Source organism: Gastrolobium bilobum, unplaced genomic scaffold, assembly GCF_033153095.1.
Source record: "Gastrolobium bilobum isolate Gb01-03AN ecotype WA unplaced genomic scaffold, APGP_CSIRO_Gbil_v1 utg73159, whole genome shotgun sequence".
In the NCBI taxonomy this organism is placed as follows: Eukaryota; Viridiplantae; Streptophyta; class Magnoliopsida; order Fabales; family Fabaceae; genus Gastrolobium; species Gastrolobium bilobum.
The window spans coordinates 89686-113375 of record NW_026896305.1 but is presented as its reverse complement, the minus strand read 5'-3'; the positions used below and the strand labels follow the sequence as shown (position 1 = coordinate 113375).

General features: G+C 34.5%; 1 protein-coding gene across 2 annotated transcripts; it reads left to right on the top strand.

The window, feature by feature from the left end:
- The first annotated feature begins 1395 nt into the window (after positions 1-1395).
- On the top strand, positions 1396-22464 carry LOC133298794 (regulator of nonsense transcripts UPF2). Of its 2 annotated transcripts, XM_061498142.1 has the most exons (18): positions 1396-1570; positions 1770-1862; positions 2311-2398; positions 8221-8423; positions 9667-10011; positions 10196-10300; positions 10436-10563; positions 11936-12112; positions 12313-12394; positions 13327-13608; positions 13712-13909; positions 14012-14113; positions 16332-16583; positions 16669-16887; positions 17257-17427; positions 19681-19866; positions 20302-20772; positions 21379-22464. In XM_061498142.1, the coding sequence occupies exons 2-18, from the start codon at positions 1800-1802 to the stop codon at positions 21880-21882; spliced, it is 3576 nt and encodes a 1191-aa protein (XP_061354126.1). In that variant the 5' UTR covers positions 1396-1570; positions 1770-1799; the 3' UTR covers positions 21883-22464. The 2 variants fall into 2 exon arrangements, with proteins under 2 accessions (XP_061354126.1, XP_061354127.1); XM_061498143.1 differs by lacking the exons at positions 1396-1570; positions 1770-1862; positions 2311-2398 and having other exon boundaries at positions 8350-8423; positions 9690-10011.
- The last annotated feature ends 1226 nt before the right edge of the window (positions 22465-23690 follow it).

Sequence of the window (23690 nt, the reverse complement as noted above, 5' to 3'; positions counted from 1 at the left end):
GGCTGACGGCGATGGGTCCAGCGGCGGTCGACTCGTCGGATCCTTCTGAGTCGAATGGTCACCTCACTTTTTTGATCGGAGGTCAGTAAACTAGGTTTCTGTGTTGGACAGATTCAAGGCGGTGTTTAGGAGGTGTTTGACGGTGATGGAAGTGTTTGGATGGTTATTTCAGATTTGAATTAGGGTAGGAACGAACCCGCTCTGATACCATATTGAAAAGAAGTTTTTTTATATTTCATATTGAATAAATTACATGAGTGAGTATTTATACAAGAAAGAATCGCTAAGAATGACTAAGCGATGACTAATCAATCCTATCACAATCCTAATCACAATTAATTCTAATCAATCACAATTAATTCTAATCAATCATAATCAATCCTAATCAATCATAATCAATCCTAATCAATCCTAATTAATAGGAAATAAAAACGGAAACATGTTTGAATTCTAATTTTCTACAGATATGACATCACTCTTCTTGTGTGGCTACATCATATATCTTCAATATCCACATAGAGTTGATGCTTTTTACTCTTGATCAAAGCTGTTCTCTTTTTGTTGTAGTCATTTTGTTATCATCAAAACATACCTTAACAATATCTTTCCCCATGTTGTTTTTATTAAAAATTAAACAAAAAAATTCCTATTTTTTATCTTTTAATTTTAGACCAATTCAAGCCTGAAAAACAATTTACCAGCATCTTTGACACTACAATATAAAAAATAGGATTTTTTTTGTTTAATTTTTAATAAAAACAATATAAATATTTTTTTTTAATAGTTATCTAAAATATTTCACACTTAAATGTTTTTGAATACTCTAAAATAAATATTAATAATGTACTAAAGTAAATAAATATTAATAATGTACTAAAGTAAATAAATATTAATACTTTAAAAGCATTTCAGAAATTAATACTTAATAAAAATGCTACAAATATTAATAATTTCTATTTTAAGTCACAAATCACAATACTGATTAGTTTTGGTTAATCTCTTACTAAAACAAACTATTTACCAACTCTTTCATATTTGTTCACGACGTAATTGTAATTATAGTCAATATTTTTCTTATATCCCACAGTTAATGATTTCATTATTATTATGAGAAATGTTATACTTACTACATATTTTTCTTACTACTTGTTACTACTAAATCTTAATTGTTAATTTTCATCAATCTAACGATTATAATTTATTACAAATTAATAATTAATTAATATGTATGATCTCATAAATTATAACCGTTAAATTGATAGAAATCAACGGAGATTTAGTAGTAACAAGTAATAAGAAAAATAGCCATAATTTTCTCAATTATTATTCATACAATAAATAGAGTCTCCTTTGCTTTGCTTGATCGACGGTGTTTTCTCACACCAACAGTGGTGCTGAACGAGACCCTACTCTTGTTCACAATTTCATCATAGAACCGCCAACAAAACCACTGTTTCTTGCGAAAATCAAACCCACATCATCACAATTTCTCATTGTTCCTTCCTTCCCCAATTCAACGCAACCGTAACGATTCTGCCAAAATTCCCCAATTAAACAAAGCTTCACTCTGGTATTTTCATCTTTGATTCGTTTTTCCCTTGAATTCATGCCTACGCTGTGTTACGTTTTTTCGTTACGTAATTTGATTGCAATTTTTTTTTTTTGGAGTATAATTATTATTCGATGTGGAAGAAAAACAAATGTTCCTCTCTCATTTTGAACCCTAGTACTAATTTACATTCGGTGTTATTCGGTTTCTCACTGCGTAGATGCGTGCTTCGTGAACACAAAATACGAATATGGATCAACATGAGGATGAATGCCGCGTTGGAGGTGAAAGAAACAGCAAACAAGATGACGAGGTTGTAATCATTTATCTTTTAAAGTGATTTCTAATTGCTAATGACCCGTAATGTGCTACTTTAGTACTTCAGTTTGATTTTATTTTATTTTTTGGGAGGGGAGGGTTCATCTGAGGATAATATTATGCAGTATTTTGTGCATGTGTATTAGGTAGGTGTGAAAATTGTAATATATTGACGGTTACATCACTGGCTTAGGTTGTTTAACTTTGGTTTTCTATGTTGGTTGCGCTGTTTTCTTTTAAGAAAAATTGCAGCTTGGTGGAGGGTAGTTGTAAAGTTGCTGTGAATTTTGGTACTTATGCTTGTTTGTGGGTGAATGATTATATAGTTTGTATTGCCTTTTGCTATGTTTGGTGAATGAAAAATGGAGTAATGGAATTCTTGGGTATTTCTTCCACATTACAAATTGACTTAGTTGAGTCTTATCTTCTCTATTCATATGCAGGAAGCTGTTGCTCGCCTTGAGGAAATAAAAAAATCAATTGAGGCAAAGATGGCTTTACGTCAAAGCAATTTGAATCCTGACAGGCCTGGTTAGTCATTGTTTCTTTTGTTTTGAATAATGATATATAGCCATATCGGCTGATTAGTTTTGTGTTGCCAATAAAAATGGATAAAATTCTTTAAATTACTACAGAGGGCAGAGTTACTCGAGCTTTATGATACCAATTCCCTTAATATACTTGATCTCGAGATTGAATCCCACCCAGGACACTAGGTCTTGGACCTCTTCCACAAAAAAGAAGTGAATCTGAGACTTTAAGATAAATTCTATTTTCATCTGCAGTAAATAAAAGTGCTTTCTTGGTGCGTGATGTTTTAAACTTGATGAGAAACATGGGTAAGTGTAACACCCCAAATTCTAACAATTTATAATAGCATAAATAAATTCAATAATTTTATAAATAACAGCGGAAGTTCAAAATAATCGAATTTGGGAAGTGTTACCGCCGCACCTGTACAGGGACAAGTGCAAGGCTAACTCTATTACATTCAAATAAAAATCTAAGACTACAGTTTTTTTTTTATACATAATATTTATTACAACTAGAAATCCTGAGTCGTATCCTCACTGCCCACTGCTAGCCCCATCCTTGCAACCTGATTTACTGAAAATCTGCTCCCCCGCAGCCGCAGGATCATTGCAGTCAAACAAACACAAAAGTCAGCATAGCTGGTAATCCCAATCAAAATACAATTAATGTAATTAATAACAAATTAAATCAAATATCAAATATCAAATAGTGTTCAAATCAATTCCACATTAATCAAATCAAATATCAATATAATAATCAAAATTCCATTATATAATATTTATCTTTATTAAATTCATTTAATGTATTTGGTAATTATCAACTAACATATTCAGCACAACATTAATCATAATATTACATAAATGGTAATATTCACAACTCAATGACATTCATCATAATCAAATCAAATAACATTTCATTATTAATCATGTTTAAGTTCATTGTACTTAGTGGGAAGAGAACCATGGTAGACCCGGGGAACCCTGCCAGTCTACCCTGTGACCCGGGAAACCCTGCCAGTCACAAACAAATCACATTGGCCATAATCAATTCACATCTTCCTAGTGTGCACATCTCTTCCCAAAGTTGCTACTAGTATCCTGGAGAACCCTGCCAGACACCACTTTGGGAAGAACGGATATAATCATTTTCACATCAGTTTCACATCGGAGGCATAAAGCCCAAAAGTTGTGTTCATCACCTTGGGAGGTACCATCCCAAAGCTATCCTCCCACTATTTAATTATTTACAATCACACTCAATCATCATATCACATTTGAAAATTTCTTCTTTCAATATATCCATTACTCAAGGTCATCATAACTTCCATATTTATTCAAGGATATAACAATTCAAATCTTCAACATTTATCATAGTAAAACCCAAATCTAATCATCGTCATTCATACAATCACATCACATCAATTGTCATAATTATTCAATCATAAAAATATGAAAATTCAATCATATCCATTTATTCTCAATAAAAATTCTATTATTTTTCCAATAAAAATTTCCTAAATATCACATGTAATAATTCGAATTTAAGAAACGTGATATAAATAATTTCATATAAAACTAACCTAAGAACATATAGAGATTAGGATTACATATATCAAAATTCATATCAATATAACCTATGACTCTCTAGGGATTAGGATTACCTGGTCTCCGTTTTCGCTAACTTCTTTATTGATGTATCTGGCTCAGATATTGGCTTCATACACTATTTTATTATTAATTTCTTATGGCTCAGGTTACAGCTAACTTATTTGCTAACTCAAGGCTGACTCATTATTGACTCATCATATCTAATCAAATTATCAATCAACATTACCAATCAATCATTACCAATCGAACATTATCCATCAATTAATAATCCAATTAATTATAATTTATCATCTAATATATATACATATTAATATTATGTTATTATAAATAATTTAGAGTATTACAAAGTATCAAAATTATTTTCCAATAGCACTCATATCGCACAAAATAATTTTATCAAAAATAAAATTAATATTCTACTTTGTTATCTATCACCATAATATTTATTTATATATATCTATATTATTATTACTACTAATTTATAGTTTATTATTATTATTATTTTATTAATAAAAATATGGGGTATTACAGTAAGAAATACGAATGACATTTGCTACCAGAGTAATATTCTTTTTATATTATTAATTTATCATGATTACTACCTTTTGCCTTGGACAACTATTGCTGGATAGATACATCCTGCTTGCTGTATGTATTACTTCGTTGATCATGTTTTGGAAGATAAATTGGATACTAAATTTTGAAGAAAATAAATCTTGATGACGCCCTTATATTAGTATATAAGTGAAGAAAGTTGTCAAGAGTTTGATTCTTACCATATCTATTGTTTATAAACTAAGGGTGTGTCTGTGTCTGTTTTGAAAAAAAGTGCTTATATGATATAACTTTTTTCAGAAGCTACTATTTTTAGCTTTTGGGGAAAGCACTAAAGCAATTCTTTTTGAAATTTGAGTTTTTTTTTTTTTTTTTGAACTTATCTGTGAGACTTTTTAAAGATTTTTTTTAATTAAAAAATGTTTTTCTTTTTTCTTAAAAAAGCACAAACAGTCGGGCCATACATTAAATTTCATTTTCAACACAAGGGTACACATGCATTGTCCATGCTTCAAGTTCAAAGGACTTGCTTAAGCTTTTAGAAGAATTGATCCTTGACATCACGGATTGAATGTAGACTATCTGCCAATAAGTTATTGAGTATAGGAATTAAAAATATTAAAACTGGTTTGGCTATAAGTTAATTAGTCAAATGGTTTGTGGGTGTTGTCCTGGTTGTTTACTGTCAATGCAGGAGGAGGTAAAAATGGTTGGAATGAGATTTATTTTCCTTGAGTTTTAATACCCGTGAAGAAGTCTGGTGTGTTCTCTTGCTATGTGAAGGATAGTGTTGAAGATCTGTTGCCCAGTACCTATGTCCCTACCTGGACTTGGGGTCCATGGCGGCGTATAATAAAGTAAATCATTGGTTTGCTCAAACTACTCAAGCCTCCTAACCTGTAATCCATATAATAGTCCAGAACTACGAGAGGCCACCAAAGGGCCTCAAAAAACAAATAAAGTTTCAAATATCTCATACTATGAAATTTCGTAAATAACTAAATTCAATATATGAATGTCGATAATAATAAATGATAGCATATGTTGTATCTAAAATCTTGGTTGTAAAGTAATGGAGTTACTCTAAGAATATTAGTCCAAAAGGCTCCAAACAGAGTTTATAACAAAACAAAATAAATACTTGATTCCACTCACATGAACAATGTATCGAGCTCATCAATAAAAACTATATCAGACTCCCTGGTTCAAATCAGAGTAGAACTAGAAGCTTTTTTCTGGGCCTTTTAATCTGAAAAACATATAACCACGATTCGGGTGAGTCACACTTAGCAATCACTACCTACTATAACAGAAATAGGATAAGCAATGCATGAGTTTTTCATAAGCAAATACGAATGTCATATGCAAATAATTAATTCATCAAGTGAAACAGTTCAAATCAGACCATTAGATAACTGAGCTGAAAATAAAATGAATGGTTGAAACAATTTCCAATAACTTTAAACTGTAATCCATTAAAATACAATATGTATAGGATAATTCTCTAGGCAGATCTAGTACAGACCAAGCACGCAGCTCGTGGTAAACTCACAATTCAATGAACTTAAGGCTTGAACTGACAGAGCATTAAGCTTGAAACCATAACCAAGTTACATGTGTTGGCCTACACATGGAGTTAGCATACATGGTGTATTAAGGCTAACATTTACTGTTTTTAGATACATTATTCCAACAAATTCTTCTCCCAAAGGAAAATAATTTAAAAAAATGCCGTAATATCTCATAATATCAAGTAAACTTTTTCAAAGAGAGATTTTTTTTGTCATTGGGAAATTCACTAAAATGAACGTACTTTATTTTCCTTGAACATAACAGTTGTTCATAACAATTCTCGTTATTGGCTCAAAACCAATGTCTTTAATAGTTACCATCATTTGTACAAATTATCTGTGAGGTATACTATACCATCTCTGGCTCAAAGCCAATGTCAAAGCATTTCAAGATAACCAAAATTATCAGCTCCGTCAGTGAGTTATCTAAAAATTTTGCTCGTCCCAAGAGTCCCTATGACTCAAAAATATTTAAATCCCTATAACAAAAGCCAATTTGAAACTAAGAGGCTTTCAAATAGATGTATAGTAAGTAGGATTCGCCAGCATTACTTCTAGATTTCCAATAGGGTCTTTTCCCAAAAATTAACAGTGAACCATTTTATAACCATAGAAATGTCAAGGATGCATAAATCAGTTGTGTATCGTAAAATTACCTGATTTAATTTCCTAAATCCTAAATAGCATCACCTTAAATTTATTATTCAACCTACCCAATATGAAATTGTAATATTTAAAATGAATTACCCAAGTCTTTGGTTTGTGGGTTTACCTCAAGGATCTAAATAAGCAAGTTTCAAGGAGTGGGTGGCAATCACTCTTCTCAAAGCACAATCCCTAACTCGAAAGAAAATTTCCCAAAGGGTTTGCAAGAGCCAAAGGAAAGGAGTTGTGATTGGAAGTTTCCCCAGAATTTCAAAAGGATGCTTGTACTTGAGAGAAAAGGAAGCATAAATGAAAAGTGAGGGAGGGGTCAGAATGACAAGCACAGAGGTCTTTGACCTTTTGTTGAAGTTTTAATATTAGATGTAAGTTTGGAAAATTTACAATATTTCCATTGAGATAAAAAGGAACCCCATCTATTTAGTTTTATAAAATGATGTGCTACAGGATATTTTCCAATGTTTTTAAAATCGGACGGGTCATTAATCAGTGAAGACACTGGTTCACAGGTTATTAGTCCAACCAAGCCAATTGCAGTTGACCCTATAATAAACCAACATACTGATAAAGTAATTTTAATCATAAACGAGTAATATGACAATATATTCAAGTTCAACAATAGACATAACATTCATTAGTTCATAAAATTAAGAATTACACTTAAAAGCAAATCCAAACATTATACAATGCTTTTTTTGGTTTCCCAACCGGTTCATTGGAAACCCAACTAGTTCCATTTGAGCACCGTCGAACCCATATAGGGGATGGTCCTCCCAAACATTATGCGATATATAAAATTTTGTTGTTTAGCCCTTCTAAAAGAAACCTCAAATCGGTATTGTATGGATCAATTTTATTTTATTTTTATTTTTTTTTCTAATTTGCTTCAAACTGGTTCTTCACCAGTTCTCAACCGGTTTCTCTGCACAGCCAGATTTTTGGGTTAAATGGACTGGAGACCTGACAGGTTTACTGGTTTTCTGGTCAAACCAGCTGGTCTGGTCCCCTTATTTAATCATTGATAATTCCTCAGAAGATTTATCTGAAGGACTCAATTCCTGTGGGATTAATTTATTATTCAGACTTTCTGGTTGCAGTTGGAACCTCAATGATGTTGCTTTAATCAAAGTGGTTGTCATATAAAGTGTTTTTTTTTTTTTTTGTGTGCAACAATCAGAAGTGACAAAGAGACCTTGATCTAAATGGCCTCTGTGAAAGTTTGGTTTTTAATTGAACACAATGGTGTTGTTTAACCTACGTATACAATCCCATCTACTGGGAAAAGACTTGGTTGTTGTTGTTTAACATAAGCAGCCTACGTTCAGGCCCCTTTGAGTGTGTGTTTGGTGGTTTCTCTAGAATGTGTATTGTATTGTTGCAAATATTTGTTGCACGAATAATAATACAATCTGCTGTTATACAGATTCAGGATTTTTAAGGACACTGGATTCCAGCATTAAGCGCAACACTGCAGTTATTAAGAAACTGAAGCAGATTAATGAAGAGCAGCGTGAAGCACTGATGGATGATTTGCGAAGTGTCAACTTAAGCAAATTTGTCAGTGAAGCTGTGACTGCTATATGTGATGCCAAGCTCAGAAGTTCTGATATACAAGCAGCAGTTCAGGTATGTGCTTTACAATTTATTTCCTATTTTCTACACATTAAAAGTTATTTCCTTAGAAGAAAGGATACCCATTGATTAGTTGTGGTTACTGTGCTAAGGGTCCATAAATTAAAAAGTCATACTGTTTGTTTACCTTGTAGTTTCTGATTTCATCAATATTTTAATATATTTATATTACTTTGATCTCAGATTGCTGCAAAAACAAGGATGTGTGTCTTCAGTAGAAGTTTTTCAATTAGACAAATTAAGTTCATGGATCTTTAGGTGGAAGCAAAAAAATAAAAATAAAAAAATTACACCTACAGATCAGGTAAAGACCTAATTATGTACGCAATTAAATTGTTATATCAGAAATACCTTTAAGTATATACCAAAATCTTAGAGACTGTAAAAATTATATGGTTTGGGTAGGGAAGGAGGAAGAGAGAAAGGAGGTTCTTTGTAGGTAATCAGGAATGAATACAAGAGCAAGGTTCTTCCTAAGTGATTTCTCCCTTACAACTGAGAAATGTCTCTGCCAACTAACAAATCAGTAAAAGGGACTCCCAATCGATAAAGAATCCCTTTTATACACTTACAAGGCTTTCCTCCAGTATCCTAACTGACTAACTACCTCACCAAGTAGTTACTAACTGTTCTGATTACATATCCTACTGTTGCTTGGGTATATTCCTCCGGGAAAACCACAGGAGCTGTAGGTTGCCCCCCATCCTGAATACTAGTCTTAACAGTAAATGAGATACAAAACACGAACCAACCACTCCTATTCACAGTAATGATTAGGTCACTTACTACTAGTAGTGTTTGTGTAGCACTACTAGTACAAGCCCTAGCTCACTAATACAATAACACTCATAACCCTAATTTTCTAACAGAGACTAATGTGTACATGTTAAATAACATGCGTAAAAAAGTATAAATGCATTTTCTCTAGAAATCATTGGTAAGGCTTTTCAATCCATGCTCTAGTTGTCTATCACACGTATTCCAATGTTTGTTCATTTTTGGGCCTGTCCTTGCATTATTATTATTATTTGTTTTCTTGTCCTGCTTCTTTCGTACTTGTCTTCCTTTTCTTAATAAATTCTTTTATTATACAAAGATAAACAATTAATTGCATAGTTTAGCACCTAGATTAATTTTTTAAACAGAATTAACATTTTTCTATTGTTTTATATGGTGAATACATTACCTATATACTTGACTCCTGATATATGGCCATCACTTGCTTCTTTTTCGAAAGATCTGCTCTTTGCTTCATCAAAGGTACAAGGACTTCGCTCCAAGCCTGATTCAAGGGCTTCTCAAAGTCTTCTCTCCTGGAAAGTCTAGCGATGAATCAGATGCAGACAGAAACTTGAAGGCTATGAAGAAGCGCAGCACTCTGAAACTTCTATTGGAACTCTTTTTTGTTGGAGTAATTGAAGATGGTGGCATTTTTATAAATATCATAAAAGATCTTACCAGTGTGGAACAGCTAAAAGATCGGGATGCTACACAAACAAGTTTGACCCTTCTTTCTAGCTTTGCTCGGCAAGGGAGAATTTTTCTAGGACTTTCTCTTACTGGGCCAGAAATTCATGAAGAGGTATTAACAGTGCTTTCTATAATTCATTTTTGTCCAGATTTCCCTTTTTGGTTTTCATGGACTTCTCAATCTCTAGTCATTTTAAATGATGACTGCAAGTTTTTCTCTAGCCTTCATTTGTGTTATATCATTTCTGTCTGGCCAGCTGTGTTCTATGTTTTCCTGTACTGACATTCGGATACAGTTTTTTAAAGGCCTTAACATCACGGCAGATCAAAAGAAAGTTGTCCGGAAAGCATGCTATGCATTTTATGATGCTGCAGCTGAACTACTTCAGTCTGAGCATTCGGTAAGAGTTTCTGCCTTTGTAAACTTACAATTTATTTTTGTTTGTCTTCTCCTTCTCTGTTCTTCTTCTTTCCATCAAATCCTGTGCACCAATAGTTTGCCCTTTTAATTATTGATGGCTTTTATTTCTTTACAGTCACTTCGATTAATGGAGCATGAAAATTCTAAAATTTTGAATGCTAAAGGAGAGCTCAGTGAGGAAAATATCGCTTCATATGAAAAGCTTCGTAAATCCTATGACCATTTGTACCGTAATGTCTCATCGTAAGTTGCTTTGTTTTGTTTTGACAACTTCGTATTTACTTTTTTAGTGATTCTGTTCTTGGTGTACATTTACTCAATATAATATTTCAAAACTATAAACCCCGGTTTAAGGTTTACATGTGTGACCTATCATGTGTATATATGTATATGCATTAAGTCTTTGAGCTAGAGATACACAGTCAAGCAAATTAGAGGCAGATTTGGATGTGATTATCTGCTGCTCACTAATTGACAGTATTTAGAATCCCTGTTTGTTTTGGAATGATAGTGATAATATATTTAATTATGAATAAATGTCTTATTTTTGAGCATTTATATGTGTGGTATATCTAGATTCTATTCCGCTATACCATACCTCTACCTGTTATAGCGCTATAGCGTTTTCGGGATCGACCACGACCAGCCGCAATATGCTTTTGATAACTGTGTTGCTTAGGATATTTTATAGGTGAGGTATCTGATGGTTGGAAACGTATATGCATTTTGTTTCCTATATTTTGAGTTAATATCGTGTTGTACCTGAGGTGGGCTGTATCCTCCAGCTTATGGTACAGCTCAAAGGATATCTGATTTCCTGCTACTCATCGCTCTTGGCCTGGTGTCCCCCAAACTGATAAAAATATAAATTTGTAATGCCTTTGTAAGATAGTTTGCTTCACTAGCTATTGAATTTTGTTGTTCAGCTGCTGTCTATTGCAGACTACAAGTCAAATCATCTTTCAGTTGAATGTTGCTTAGATGTCTCCAATTATTCCTTTAGTTCTTCTATCACGTAATTATGATTGTTATTGGAAATTCAAGTATGAGTGATAAGTAATTAAGTCCAACTAAATAAGGAGCATATAAGTGAAGCTTAACTTTAATGTCTTAAGGTTTTAGGTTAAGATGTAGTGTCAAGCCCATTTACTGTTGTTTGGGTTCCTTACTTAGCCTATTGTTGGTGGTCTCCCCTGTTTTGGACTCCCAATGTTTGTCGTAACAGATGGTATCAGAGCCAATGGTTTGGCTAGGTCGAGTATTATTTAGAGATGATGGGTTGTTGTTCAGGGTTTGTTAGTAAACCAATTAATACTCAGATAAGCTTCCACTTGAGAGGGAGATTGTTGGAAATCCAAGTGTGAGTGGTAAGTATTAAGTCCCACATCCATTAGAAATAATATAAGAAAGGAGCATATAAGTGAAAGGACCAATAAACTTAATGTCTTATGATTTTGGGTTTAGATGTGATGTCAGCTTGATTATTGGTGTTTGGGTTTCTTAGCCCATAGTTGGTGGCATACAAGTCAAATCATCCTTCAATTGAATTTTGCTTAATGTCTTTACTTGTTCTCTTTAATTCTTCTATCCTGTAATTACGATTGTCTTGTTACAGATTAGCAGAAGCACTTGATATGCAGCCTCCTGTTATGCCAGAGGATGGCCACACAACAAGGGTTACTAGTGGTGAAGAGGCTATTTCTTCTGCTGCTGGGAAAGATTCTTCTGTTGTTGAACCCATATGGGATGATGAAGATACAAGGGCTTTCTATGAATGTTTACCTGATCTTAGGTTCGTATTTTTAAGAAAGTTCTCTGCATATTGCATTGTTAATGGGTCCTCCATAAATAAATTCATCCACTAGTCCTTGATTGCTGTATTCTTTCCTGTTTAAATTTTTGATATAAACATCAATGGTTTAAAATTTTTCTGTAGTGGGTTTCCTGTTGTTTTATTTTAGATGAAACTTCATCCTGCCTGTTTTTCTCCAGAGCTTTTGTTCCTGCTGTGCTTTTGGGAGAAACGGAGCCAAAAATCAGTGAGCAATCTGCAAAGAGTCAAGACCAATCAACTGTAAGGAATCATATGGTCAAAGTTTTTTTGACATATTTCAGGATCTTCTGGTTTTTAGCTTTTCATACTTTTTAATATTTTCTGTCCTAATAAGAGGAAGGTAAACACCTGGCTGTATCCAATTCTTATACCTTTAGGTCTTTCCGACTCTGCTGGAGTCATTCATGATGCCTCTAAACCATTATAGTTGTTCTTTTGCTTGATGGTTTATTATTCGTTGTTTTTTCAATTGTAGTGAGACCTGGTTTTCTTTCCATTATTTTAGCTGTTGGCTTGTTTCTCCTTGTTCATTATTTTACCAAGGCACATGGAAATTAGAGGGCTTTTGTGAGCTTATTTTGTGAATTTTGATTGGTTAACTGTGTTTTGAACTTGTGTTATTTATGTTAAAAGTGTGTTAAATACTTGTATAATGGTATTGTAGAATTTGAAATATAGGCTTCTCAAATTGTTTGTGGTTGTGTATGATTTTTTAGAATTTGAAATATGGATTATAGACTTGTATATATATTTGGTTCAACCGGTGAGCCACCTATTGAATCAGTAACCCATTACCCTAATCTAGTTGATGATTCAGCCGATTTTATAACATTGCTTGGAATTAATGATTGTTTCAACTACTTTGTAGGCAGCATTGATAATTGATACTTCTTTTGTTCATCCATTTCATAAAATGATGATAAATTATTGTTTTATCTTTCTTCTTGTATTTTGTTTTCCCTGTTCTGGAGCATATCTTATTTTCTGCATACTTGTACTTCTCTTTTCTGTCTAGTAAAATACTTTTTCTATAAAAAATAATTTCAACAACTTTAGTTACTATGCCATAATTCTTCATGAAAATTTTCCTACATACAACCATACTATTGGTGTTTTTTAGCTTACCAACCTTCTGCAACTATTCACTGACTTCAAGACTTATGATTATCAAGGAAATATTACCTGAATCCGACAAAGGTCAACTGACCACCCATGAAAGTGGAGAGGTCTCCACAGAGTCCAGTGCTTTGCCAGAGGGAGAAAGCTTAGAAAGAGTGAAGGATAAGGAAGACAAAGAAAAGTCAAAAGAAGTGGACAGAGAGAAAGAAAAAGATAATGACAAAAAGGGAGAAAATGAAAAAGACAAACTCAGAAGTCTGGAAGGGACAAATTTAGATGCTCTATTGCAGAGGCTTCCGGGTTGTGTGAGCCGGGACCTTATAGATCAATTGACTGTGAGGATATCTTATTGAGCTCTATTATGTATCATTTTCTTAGATTGTATTATTATTTTCATATTCATTATTAATTACTATTTCCTTGTTTAATAAATGTTAGGTAGAGTTCTGTTATCTAAATTCAAAATCAAATCGGAAAAAGCTTGTGAGGGCTTTGTTCAATGTACCAAGGACGTCTCTGGAGCTGCTAGCATATTACTCACGCATGGTTGCCACACTCTCAACTTGTATGAAGGATGTCTCCTCCATTCTCTTGCAGATGTTGGAGGAGGAATTCAACTTCTTAATAAATAAAAAGGTTAGTTTTACATTATTTTTATATTGGAATAGGATTATTTTTTTCATCAGCTTTTATTTAGGTAATTATTTCTGTTATCTTGTTTTTGAAATGTCTTAACAGGACCAGATGAACATTGAGACAAAGATAAGGAACATTAGGTTCATCGGAGAACTCTGCAAGTTCAAAATTGCCCCTGCTGGCCTAGTCTTTAGTTGTTTGAAGGTATGAGAGACTAATAATCAAATTATAAATCAAGGCTATCTCATAATGTCGATGGGTTCAGTTTCACCATGACTATATACACATTTTGTATTTTGTGCTTGGCCTTGTAAATTTTAAACTCCCCTTTTATTACTTTCTGATTTTTTGGTTACAGAAGTCTTATATATTGATAATTATGTTCAAATTCTATGAAATATACCTTGTTATTCCCCATTTTTAAAAACTTTTAGACGACATGTCTTTTTTCTTGGATCAAATACACTTCACCATAATGGTCTATCCTGATATGGCAAATAGCTCCTTATTGTGGTCTTGGAATAAAATTGTTTTCTTAGTACATATGTAAGAAGAAGATGGAAGATACTGGTTAAAGAGTTAAAAGAGAAGAATAAATAAAATGAAGTTTTATTGAATATTCTTCCTGGACAGAGGAATATTGATTACTGAAGAAAAATTAAAGGTTGTTTCCCCACTACCGTAAACTTCCAGAGAAAGATTCCCTGGCCTGACTTCCCTTATTTGTCTAACTGCTGAAAAGACCCCTTTCAATGTCCATTCCGTCTCTTCAATTTTCCTTCAATCTTTCAGTTATGGTCAGTTATTTCTCCAACCTCTTATTTCAATTATGGTAAGTTATTTTCAACTATGATCAGTTATTTCTCTAACTTCCTAAGTTTCCTGACCCACAACTGGGCCCACTTGTCTTGTCTCCTATTTTTTCTAATATATGTTCTTACAATTGGGGGTTTCCTAACAGAAGACTATTTTACTCTTTTTAATCCTGCAAAGTGAAAGATTCATTTAAACCCTAACTTAGTCATGAATTGCTTGCCTTATTGATGGGATCCAGTTGTTGTGCAAGCTTGTATGTTTTCTATATACATGGTACAAAAAGGAGGAAGAATACATCTAGGAGGAGGATAAGATATCCTCCAAAATAGAAAATTCTAGAGTCATGCGGAGTTTCCCCTTTTCTTGTCGTTCAACTTTATCTTGAGACTTAAGGCATTGATCTAACCTTTCAGTAAAGGGTCGACAACACTCTTGCTCAATTTACAAGTAAGAAATGGTTAATTTCATCCACAATCACTCTGATATAAAAGAGAGCCCAAGATCATATAATTCCCACATTAAAATCCCTCACTTCCTCAAGTCTCTTACCTTGCAATTGGACCCTAACATTACACCATCTCCGCAGGCTAGGTGTCCATGCCTGCAGGCTGTGGAGTTACTGTAGTAGCCCTTTGACTAATCCCAGGCCAACACTGCAATGCCAACGTCACCACCTATGCTGCCTATTTGCCACTAAGAGACATGATGGAAGATTTGATACCAATTGATACGTATCTCGGGAGAACCACACTATGAAAGCTAGTCATAGTGGTGGGAAAGCCCAAGGCCATATTAACCAAACCCTGCACCAGAATTCCATATTTCTGATGTGGGTTTCAACTTCCATTCCATATTAACCTAACACACAAAGTTCATGCTCCAACTTCTTGATGAGATTTTTTCCTTTATGCTGATAGCAACTATATGAAACAATTTAAGAGTTAGCATCTCCATTATTTACATTTTGAAGCCTAGATTTTTCCAGTCAACTTGTTTCTTCCCAAAGCATCACTTCTTCAAATTATTTCCCAACATGGGTCTTCTACCTGTTTGTACCAAGGAAAGGGGCCCTTCCATTTCTGACTTATCCAAGATGTCTATTTCGATATCCTCTTTTGGGACTTTAATGTCTCCAAAAACATCATGTTGCCTTAAAAATCTCTGGATTTCCATAAACTTAGAGCATTCTCCCCCATCAATTCTTGATTCTTCCCTAACATCTTTGACAAAAGAGGAAATGGAATGATGATTAAGCTGCATATTGTTAAAGTGAAAGGAAGTGGGTCCACACTGAACCTTTCACGACTAGACCTGCTATAATAAACTTTCTGGAAACATATCCTCCCAAGTGCTTGTAAAAAGAAACCTGTCCAATCTTGGGGAGACAATATACTCTCTCTGTCCCTCTTAATTGACCTAATGAACAGGGTATTAGACTAAATGGTTTTAGGTAATTGGTTTTATATTTTCCCTCTTGCTTCAAATCTAATTCCACTTGCATCCCTTACTCTTTTTTTTTAGAGGTGCCAAGAGAATCAGTTTATGTAATGTTGATGTCTTCATATAAAAAATATAATCCTTGATTGATGTTTTCTTGTCCTTCCAGGCCTGTTTAGATGATTTTACTCATCACAACATTGATGTAGCTTGCAATCTTCTTGAAACGTGTGGCCGTTTTCTGTATCGGTCTCCAGAAACTACTATACGAATGGCTAACATGTTGGAGATACTGATGCGCTTGAAAAATGTTAAAAACTTGGATCCCAGACATAGCACTCTAGTGGAGAATGCATACTACCTTTGTAAGCCACCGGAAAGATCTGCACGAGTATCTAAAGTCCGTCCTCCGTTGCATCAGGTGTGGTTCTTATTTTGATTTCTTTTTCTTTCTCTAGTAACTTTTGTCATCTCAGTTTACATTTTAATTGATATCTTTATTGCAGTATATCAGAAAATTACTTTTCTCTGATCTTGATAAGTCAACCATTGAGCATGTGCTGAGGCAACTTCGTAAGTTACCATGGAGTGAATGTGAACCATACCTTCTGAAATGCTTCATGAAGGTCTACAAAGGAAAATATGGTCAGATCCACCTGATTGCTTCTCTGGCTGCCGGGTTAAGCCGCTATCATGATGAGTTTGCTGTAGCTATAGTTGATGAGGTTGTTATTTTTAATATGTTACTCCTTTCTTCATTTGTTATATCTTCATCATACAATAAAATGATCTGAATTTTGAGGAATGCCTACTTATCAATTAGCTATTATTTTGGATACCCAGAGCTTGTTTGCATGTAAATTTGGTCAGACTGAATACGGTTGCCTATCAATTGGAAGTTGCATGCTTTATTTTTCATGTTAAAAAACCATTTTTTAAATGATTGAGGTTTATATTTACTATTTCTAGTTCTAGAGTCAATAGTAAACCTGAGGGAGAAGGAATTCTTTACTGGTGAACCTTTTATAGACATTTACTCTACAAATGGTTTGAGTTTTTGGGTTGATATTGCAACTTTGGAACATGATTTTCAGGCTCTAGAGGAGATTAGAGTTGGGCTGGAATTAAATGACTATGGGATGCAGCAAAGACGCATTGCCTACATGAGATTCTTAGGGGAGCTTTATAACTACGAGCATGTAGACTCATCTGTTATTTTTGAGACGTTATATCTCATTCTCATTTATGGCCATGGGACACCAGAGGTAATGATTTTATACTAGTGCATATTTTTACGAGAGGAAAGGAATTGAGTTTTTGCAGTCTGATGCATTGCTAAATCCCAAAAGTATGTTTCCTTTAAGCTATCATGTCCACTGTATACCAAAAGATCTTGTGTGCTTTGAATTTTTCATAAGCCTTTATTTCCATCTTCAGTATGAAAATTATATTTCCCTTTTTATTTTTATTGTGGTTAGAATTCCTTGCCCATTTAAGTATTTTTTTTATTGTCTCTTGACATGAGATGATGAATATGAATGTATTACCAAGGTAATGCATGAGAATTTATTATTATTCTCATTTTGGTAAAAAATAAATTTGTTAGGGAGAAGAGAGGGAAAGTATTAAAGGGAAGATAAGATATCCTCCAACATAAAAAGAATTAGAGGATGCAATACCATTTGGTTTTCTTAGAATTTCGTTTGGCCTTTATACACTAATTGCTACATAAATGTAAGTTATATTTTGTATTTTCTTCACTGTACACAACCAAAGCTTGAAGGTACCAGCCAGCTCAGCTGGTAGAGTTCTTTGTGGTTGATTACAAGGACTTGGGATCAAATCCCGCCTTCACCCTTCTCCCTCACTGTTGTGCATGAGTAAAAAAGAATTATCAACTACATAGAGGCAAAAATTAATAATATAAAATCAGCAACTAAAGCTTTTTCAGCTAGGTGGGGTTGGCTACATGGATCAGTTGATCCCATCGAGGTATATCAAAAGCCAAAACTTTCAACAGAACATTTAGAGTAAGGTCTTTTGCAGTTCTTTCTCTTCTCATAGAGTTTTCTTCTATCCTTCTCATCAGATTCTCTTTTTTTATCTTTTTTCTCACGTGTCCAAACCACCTTACATGAATTCTTTTCATCTTATTCTTAATAGTTGCTACTTCAACTTTCTCTTAGATGCATTTATTCCTAATCTTGTCCACCCAGCCAAATTAACATTCTTCTCATCAGTGCTTCATCAGTGCTACATTTATTTTTTGCTTGTAGTACTTTATTGCCCAGTATTTACTTATGTAGAGCATCACTTTCACTGGTCGTGTAGCTGCCCGGCAGAACTTTCCTCTGAGTTTAATGGCATTTTGCGATCATAAAACATATGTGAAATTGTTTTTTATTTTTGTAATTTCTTAAAATCCTATATGTGATATCCCCATCACTTTGCAAGATAGATCCAAGGTGTCTTAAACTGTGCATTTTTCTGTATTATGTGATCCCCAATTTTTACCATCAAGACATTGCAACTCGTATTTAGAGTTCACTCCTCTCAACTTAACTAAGGCTATATAAGCTCAAAAAGCTTTGTTGAGGCACTGGCACGGGGATGTATCCCGTCGTGCACCCAATACTATGGTAAAAGGGATGAACTAAAGCTTGACCTTTGCTGAAAATCTTTTTTTATAGGAAAATATTTTGGTACCTCTCCATACACTTGCACCCTAATTATTGTCCATCATACAAACCTTTATAGCTCGAATATATGTAAATATGAATTCCTTTTTCTTTAGAGCATTCCACCAGACTTCTCATGACATACTGTTGTAGGCTTTTTCTAGATCGCTGACTCTGTAGTTCTATTTGTTTCCTTTTGTATCTTCCTATCAAACCTTGAAATAAGTGTATATCCTCCATGATGGTTGACTTAGTATAAAAATTGGTTCTCTGATATGCATGTTCTTATCTACTCGCAATTATTTTTTCCTGTAGTTTCATAATGTGGTTCATGAGCTTGACCCCTTTGTAATCTGCACAATTTGTATGTCGTTTACTCTTTAAATAGTTATCAAACTGCTTCTCCTCTTCCATTATCCAGCATTCCCTTAGATCTTGTTTTTTCATTGAACAACTTAGTAAATGTAATTATATATTCCTTCCTAAACACCTCCAAACTTCAATGGATATACTATCTGATGTGTTATCGTTATCCATGTGTGTTTTGTACTTGACTTGAATACAGATGCGCTAGAATTTTTTTTCTCTGTTTCATTAATAAATTTAAAGGGCGAGAGCACCAGTAAGGTTGCTCCTTTCTGTCCGTAAGGTCATGAGTGAGTTTGAAAGCAGTCTTTTTGTAAAATTGAAAGGATAAGGCTGTGTACAATCGACCTTCACCCCTACTTGCAAAATCTGGCCGCCTTGTGCACCAGAGTTTGTCCATCATTAAAAAATTTACATATTTTTTTGTGTATGAGAGGCTTCTCATGTATGGAATTTGTTCATTTATTCTGTCAGCAAGATGCACTTGATCCACCTGAAGATTGTTTTCGTATAAGGTTGATCATTACTCTGCTTGAAACTTGTGGGCATTACTTTGACCGTGGCTCTTCAAAGAGGAAACTTGATCGATTCCTAATACACTTCCAGAGGTATATTTTAAGCAAAGGAGCACTGCCTCTGGACATAGAATTTGACTTGCAGGTCAGTCAGATAGCCTTTTTATTGATTGCATTGTGTGCTGTTTTGTAGTCTATATACAAACATAGGATGCATAAGCCCACCTGCTAATAAACTGATTTTTCCATGTTACCAATTTTTTCCAGTTTATTGTTTCAATTTAATTGAAATAAAAATTCGGTTGACTTTATAAAGTGTGTTTTGTGGTGGGGCTTTTTTGTGTTTTTTTTTTTTTTTTTTTTTTTGGGGGGGGGGGGGGGGGGGAGTGCATTTCATTAAGAGGGTGTTATAATTGTGTTAATTTATGCATTCAATGATTTGGATTAGCTATCCTGGCTTATGTTTGCTTAAGTTCGGGCTACTAATACAAGTAGATTTGGGGTTGTTTTTTTATTTATATGCTATATTATATGTTTTGGGATTGCATCTTATTTTTGGCTCAGTATTTGTTGTGTGTAGGATCTGTTTGCGGACTTGCGTTCCAATATGGTTCGTTACACTTCTGTTGAGGAAGTGAATGCAGCTCTGGTAGAACTTGAGGAACATGATCGGTTAGTTTCTGCTGATAAGGCCAGCAGTGAAAAACATTCTGACACTGAAAATCATTTGAGTAGGACGACTTCCACCACGGTGGTTGGCAATGGACGGAGCATTGATAATGGTACAGATGAAAATGGAGTGCAAGATGATGTTAATGACAGTGAGACAGATTCTGGGAGTGACACAATTGATGTGGAGGGACATGAGGATGAAGAATTGGATGAGGAGAATCATGATGATGGGTGTGAGACTGAGGAGGATGAGGATGATGATGATGGGCCTGGACCGGCTTCTGATGAGGAAGATGAAGTCCATGTGAGACAAAAGGTGACAGAGGTGGACCCTCTGGAAGAAGCCAATTTTGATCAGGAGCTCAAGGCTGTACTACAGGCAAGGGTTTAAATAATTTATTATGTTCACTTGCTCCTGCTTCATTTCTGCAAAGTTTGACGGTTTACCTTTTATATTTTGGACTTGTTTCCTAGTGAATTTTGATTTATTTTGAGAACATTGGAAACTATTTCCTGGGAACCATACTGCTGTGTTGATATGATAAGAAAAATCCTTTTCTAGGTACAATCTTGATTGAAAAGCATGGCTGTAGAACTGTAAGGAAAGGAAAAACAGACACAACAGATAGATGATTCTATTCATGTTTGTTAGAGTATTCGGGTTATTATATTTGGAGTCTTATTATGTTAGTAGTTATTGGGCTGGTCTTGTGTTACTTGTACTGTGGTTGTACTTGACTTTGATTATTCATATAATGATATAAATAGGAGTTTAGGTTTGTTTTTTATGTGACAATATCAAAATTACTCAGCTTTATTTGTGAAATATATAGTCTTTTCTTCTTTCTTTTCCATCCAATCCCTAAATTTCAACGATTTTTTATAAGTTTCGACTTTGGAAACAGAAGTTAGCATTGTCTTGGTTTAAGCTTTGTGTAGTTGTATTTATAACATTTTCATGGTACTTGTTTCATGATTTATGCAGGAGAGTATGGAACAGCGAAGGCAGGAGCTACGAGGCCGTCCTACTTTGAACATGATGATTCCAATGAATATATTTGAGGGATCCGCCAAGGATCATCATGGGAGAGGAATTGGTGGGGAAAGTGGTGATGAGGCACTGGATGAGGATAGTGGTGGAAACAAAGAGGTTCAGGTGAAAGTTCTTGTAAAGCGTGGGAACAAGCAACAAACAAAGCAGATGTACATCCCACAGAATTCCTCACTGGTGCAGAGTACAAAACAGAAAGAAGCAGCTGAACTTCAAGAGAAAGAAGACATTAAGAGGCGTGTTTTGGAGTATAATGATAGAGAAGAGGAGGAGCTTAATGGATTAGGGACCCAGCCCACAAACTGGATGCAGAGTAGTGGTAACAAGGCTGGTGGCCGTGGCAACACTTTGGAGGGAACTAGTGGCAGGAGTGGTGGAACACGACATCGGCATCATAATTATACTGGCAGTGGAATCTACTACAGCAGAAGAAGGTGAATGGTGTTTGAGTGAATATGGAAGGCGGATATGTTATGCCATCTGCTTCCTCTCAGCATGACAAAGTTAATCAGAGATTCATGGTTATGGCCTAGCTTGTCTTTTGCCACTACCGTTTCTCTGCTTCCAAACGATTCATGGCAAGGGCAAGTCGAACCACTTATCTTCTTGGTATGTGATGATTTTGGACATGGTGTGGTGGAGATGCAGGATTGTAGAGTCTGTGTGCACACTATTTTGGTTTCATCACCTAAAAGCTGACATGCAGGATTGTAAGATTGTAGGTGGCCTGCGGACATGTCGCTGATGGAGTCCTGCAATTATATCCCAGCGTCCAAGCTTCTTGTATAGCTATCTTTATGGAGATAAATCCCTTAATGTATGGTTTTGGTGGTTTTAACTTTTTTAAGTCGGCCACGAGGTTGGAATATATTATGCGAAGATTGAATAGGCAATTGACTTGATACTTTGTTAATTTACAAAAATTGTCAAACATGAGTTTAAGAACGGACATCTCATGTCCAGTCATAGTCAATGAATGTCTTCCATCTATGTTGCCTATTATCATAATTGTATTATAGTTCAACCAGGAACTCTTTATAGACTGAAGAATGGGGCTCGATTTGATCCCAGACTGCTTTAGTGGGGGTCTAGGTGAAGTTTGTTCTATATTTTGAAACTCCTTGGATAATGGTTTGGTATGCCAAGATTACTCATTGTGCGTGAAGCATAGGTGTTACAATGATGCCTTTAAAGTTGGCATACCACGCGTCAAGCTACCCCGTAAGGTGCAAGCTTTTGGGGGAAGAAAAAGGTAGGGAACAAATAAAGGTTTTGTTTTGATGAGTTTTACTAATTTGCTTTAGCTGACCGTATAACTTTAGGTCGAGGGTTTTTCTAGAGTCTCAGCCCATACAACATCATGCTAATTTCTTCCATTTGTTTCTGGTTTAGGTTAGCATCCCTATCCATCCAATTCCATCCTGAATGAGGGACAAGTGTTGATTTGTCTCAGAACAGATTCGCAACATGTAACACTGCCCTTCAATAACAATATTCTTCTCCTCCGGCATTGCAAATTTTTGGAAGGATGTTTCAACTCTCATAAGACTTGTGTTTCTCATATCCACTAGCTAGATAAGAAACCAGATCTCCCGTTCTTCAGAGCATGAATATGCACTCTGAAATTAGAGGGAAACTTTATAATTATATTACATTATAGAGATAGTCAAGTCTTTAACTGAGCCATAGTCTCCGAGCTTTGAACTTAACGAGAACAATAAAGTTTGTTTTAAATCCAACTCACCTCCATTTAAGTCCAGCAAGTAATTATTGGCAACATGTTCAATGGCTTGAGGGTCTCTGATTTTTTGAGATTTTGTTCTTTTTTTCGTTAGGCTGTTGATCTACCGTGGAAGAGGTTAAAGTTCATTGATCTTTATCGACAGAAACATTTCATTGAACTCCGTCTTCAGATATTTAGGCTTAACAATATTTTCATCTGTAGGTGGCTTCTTCATACAGACTGTACGGCTTCTTCATTCTGAATTTTATAAAAAAAGACTTTTTGTTAATAATGGTTGATTTAATTAATAAGATTAAATAACATTGTTATGTACTTATGTCACTTATATGTAAGTACCAAAGTATTGTGACATTTTTAGACTTTGTACGGACCTTTCTTCTTCTTTTTTAGGTAAAATTCTTCTTAATTATTTTGCACAAAAGAAGAACTAGAAATATCTTGAGATCAAATTAAACTTTTTTTTAATACATGAAATTAAACTTTACTATAAGAGGATTATTAA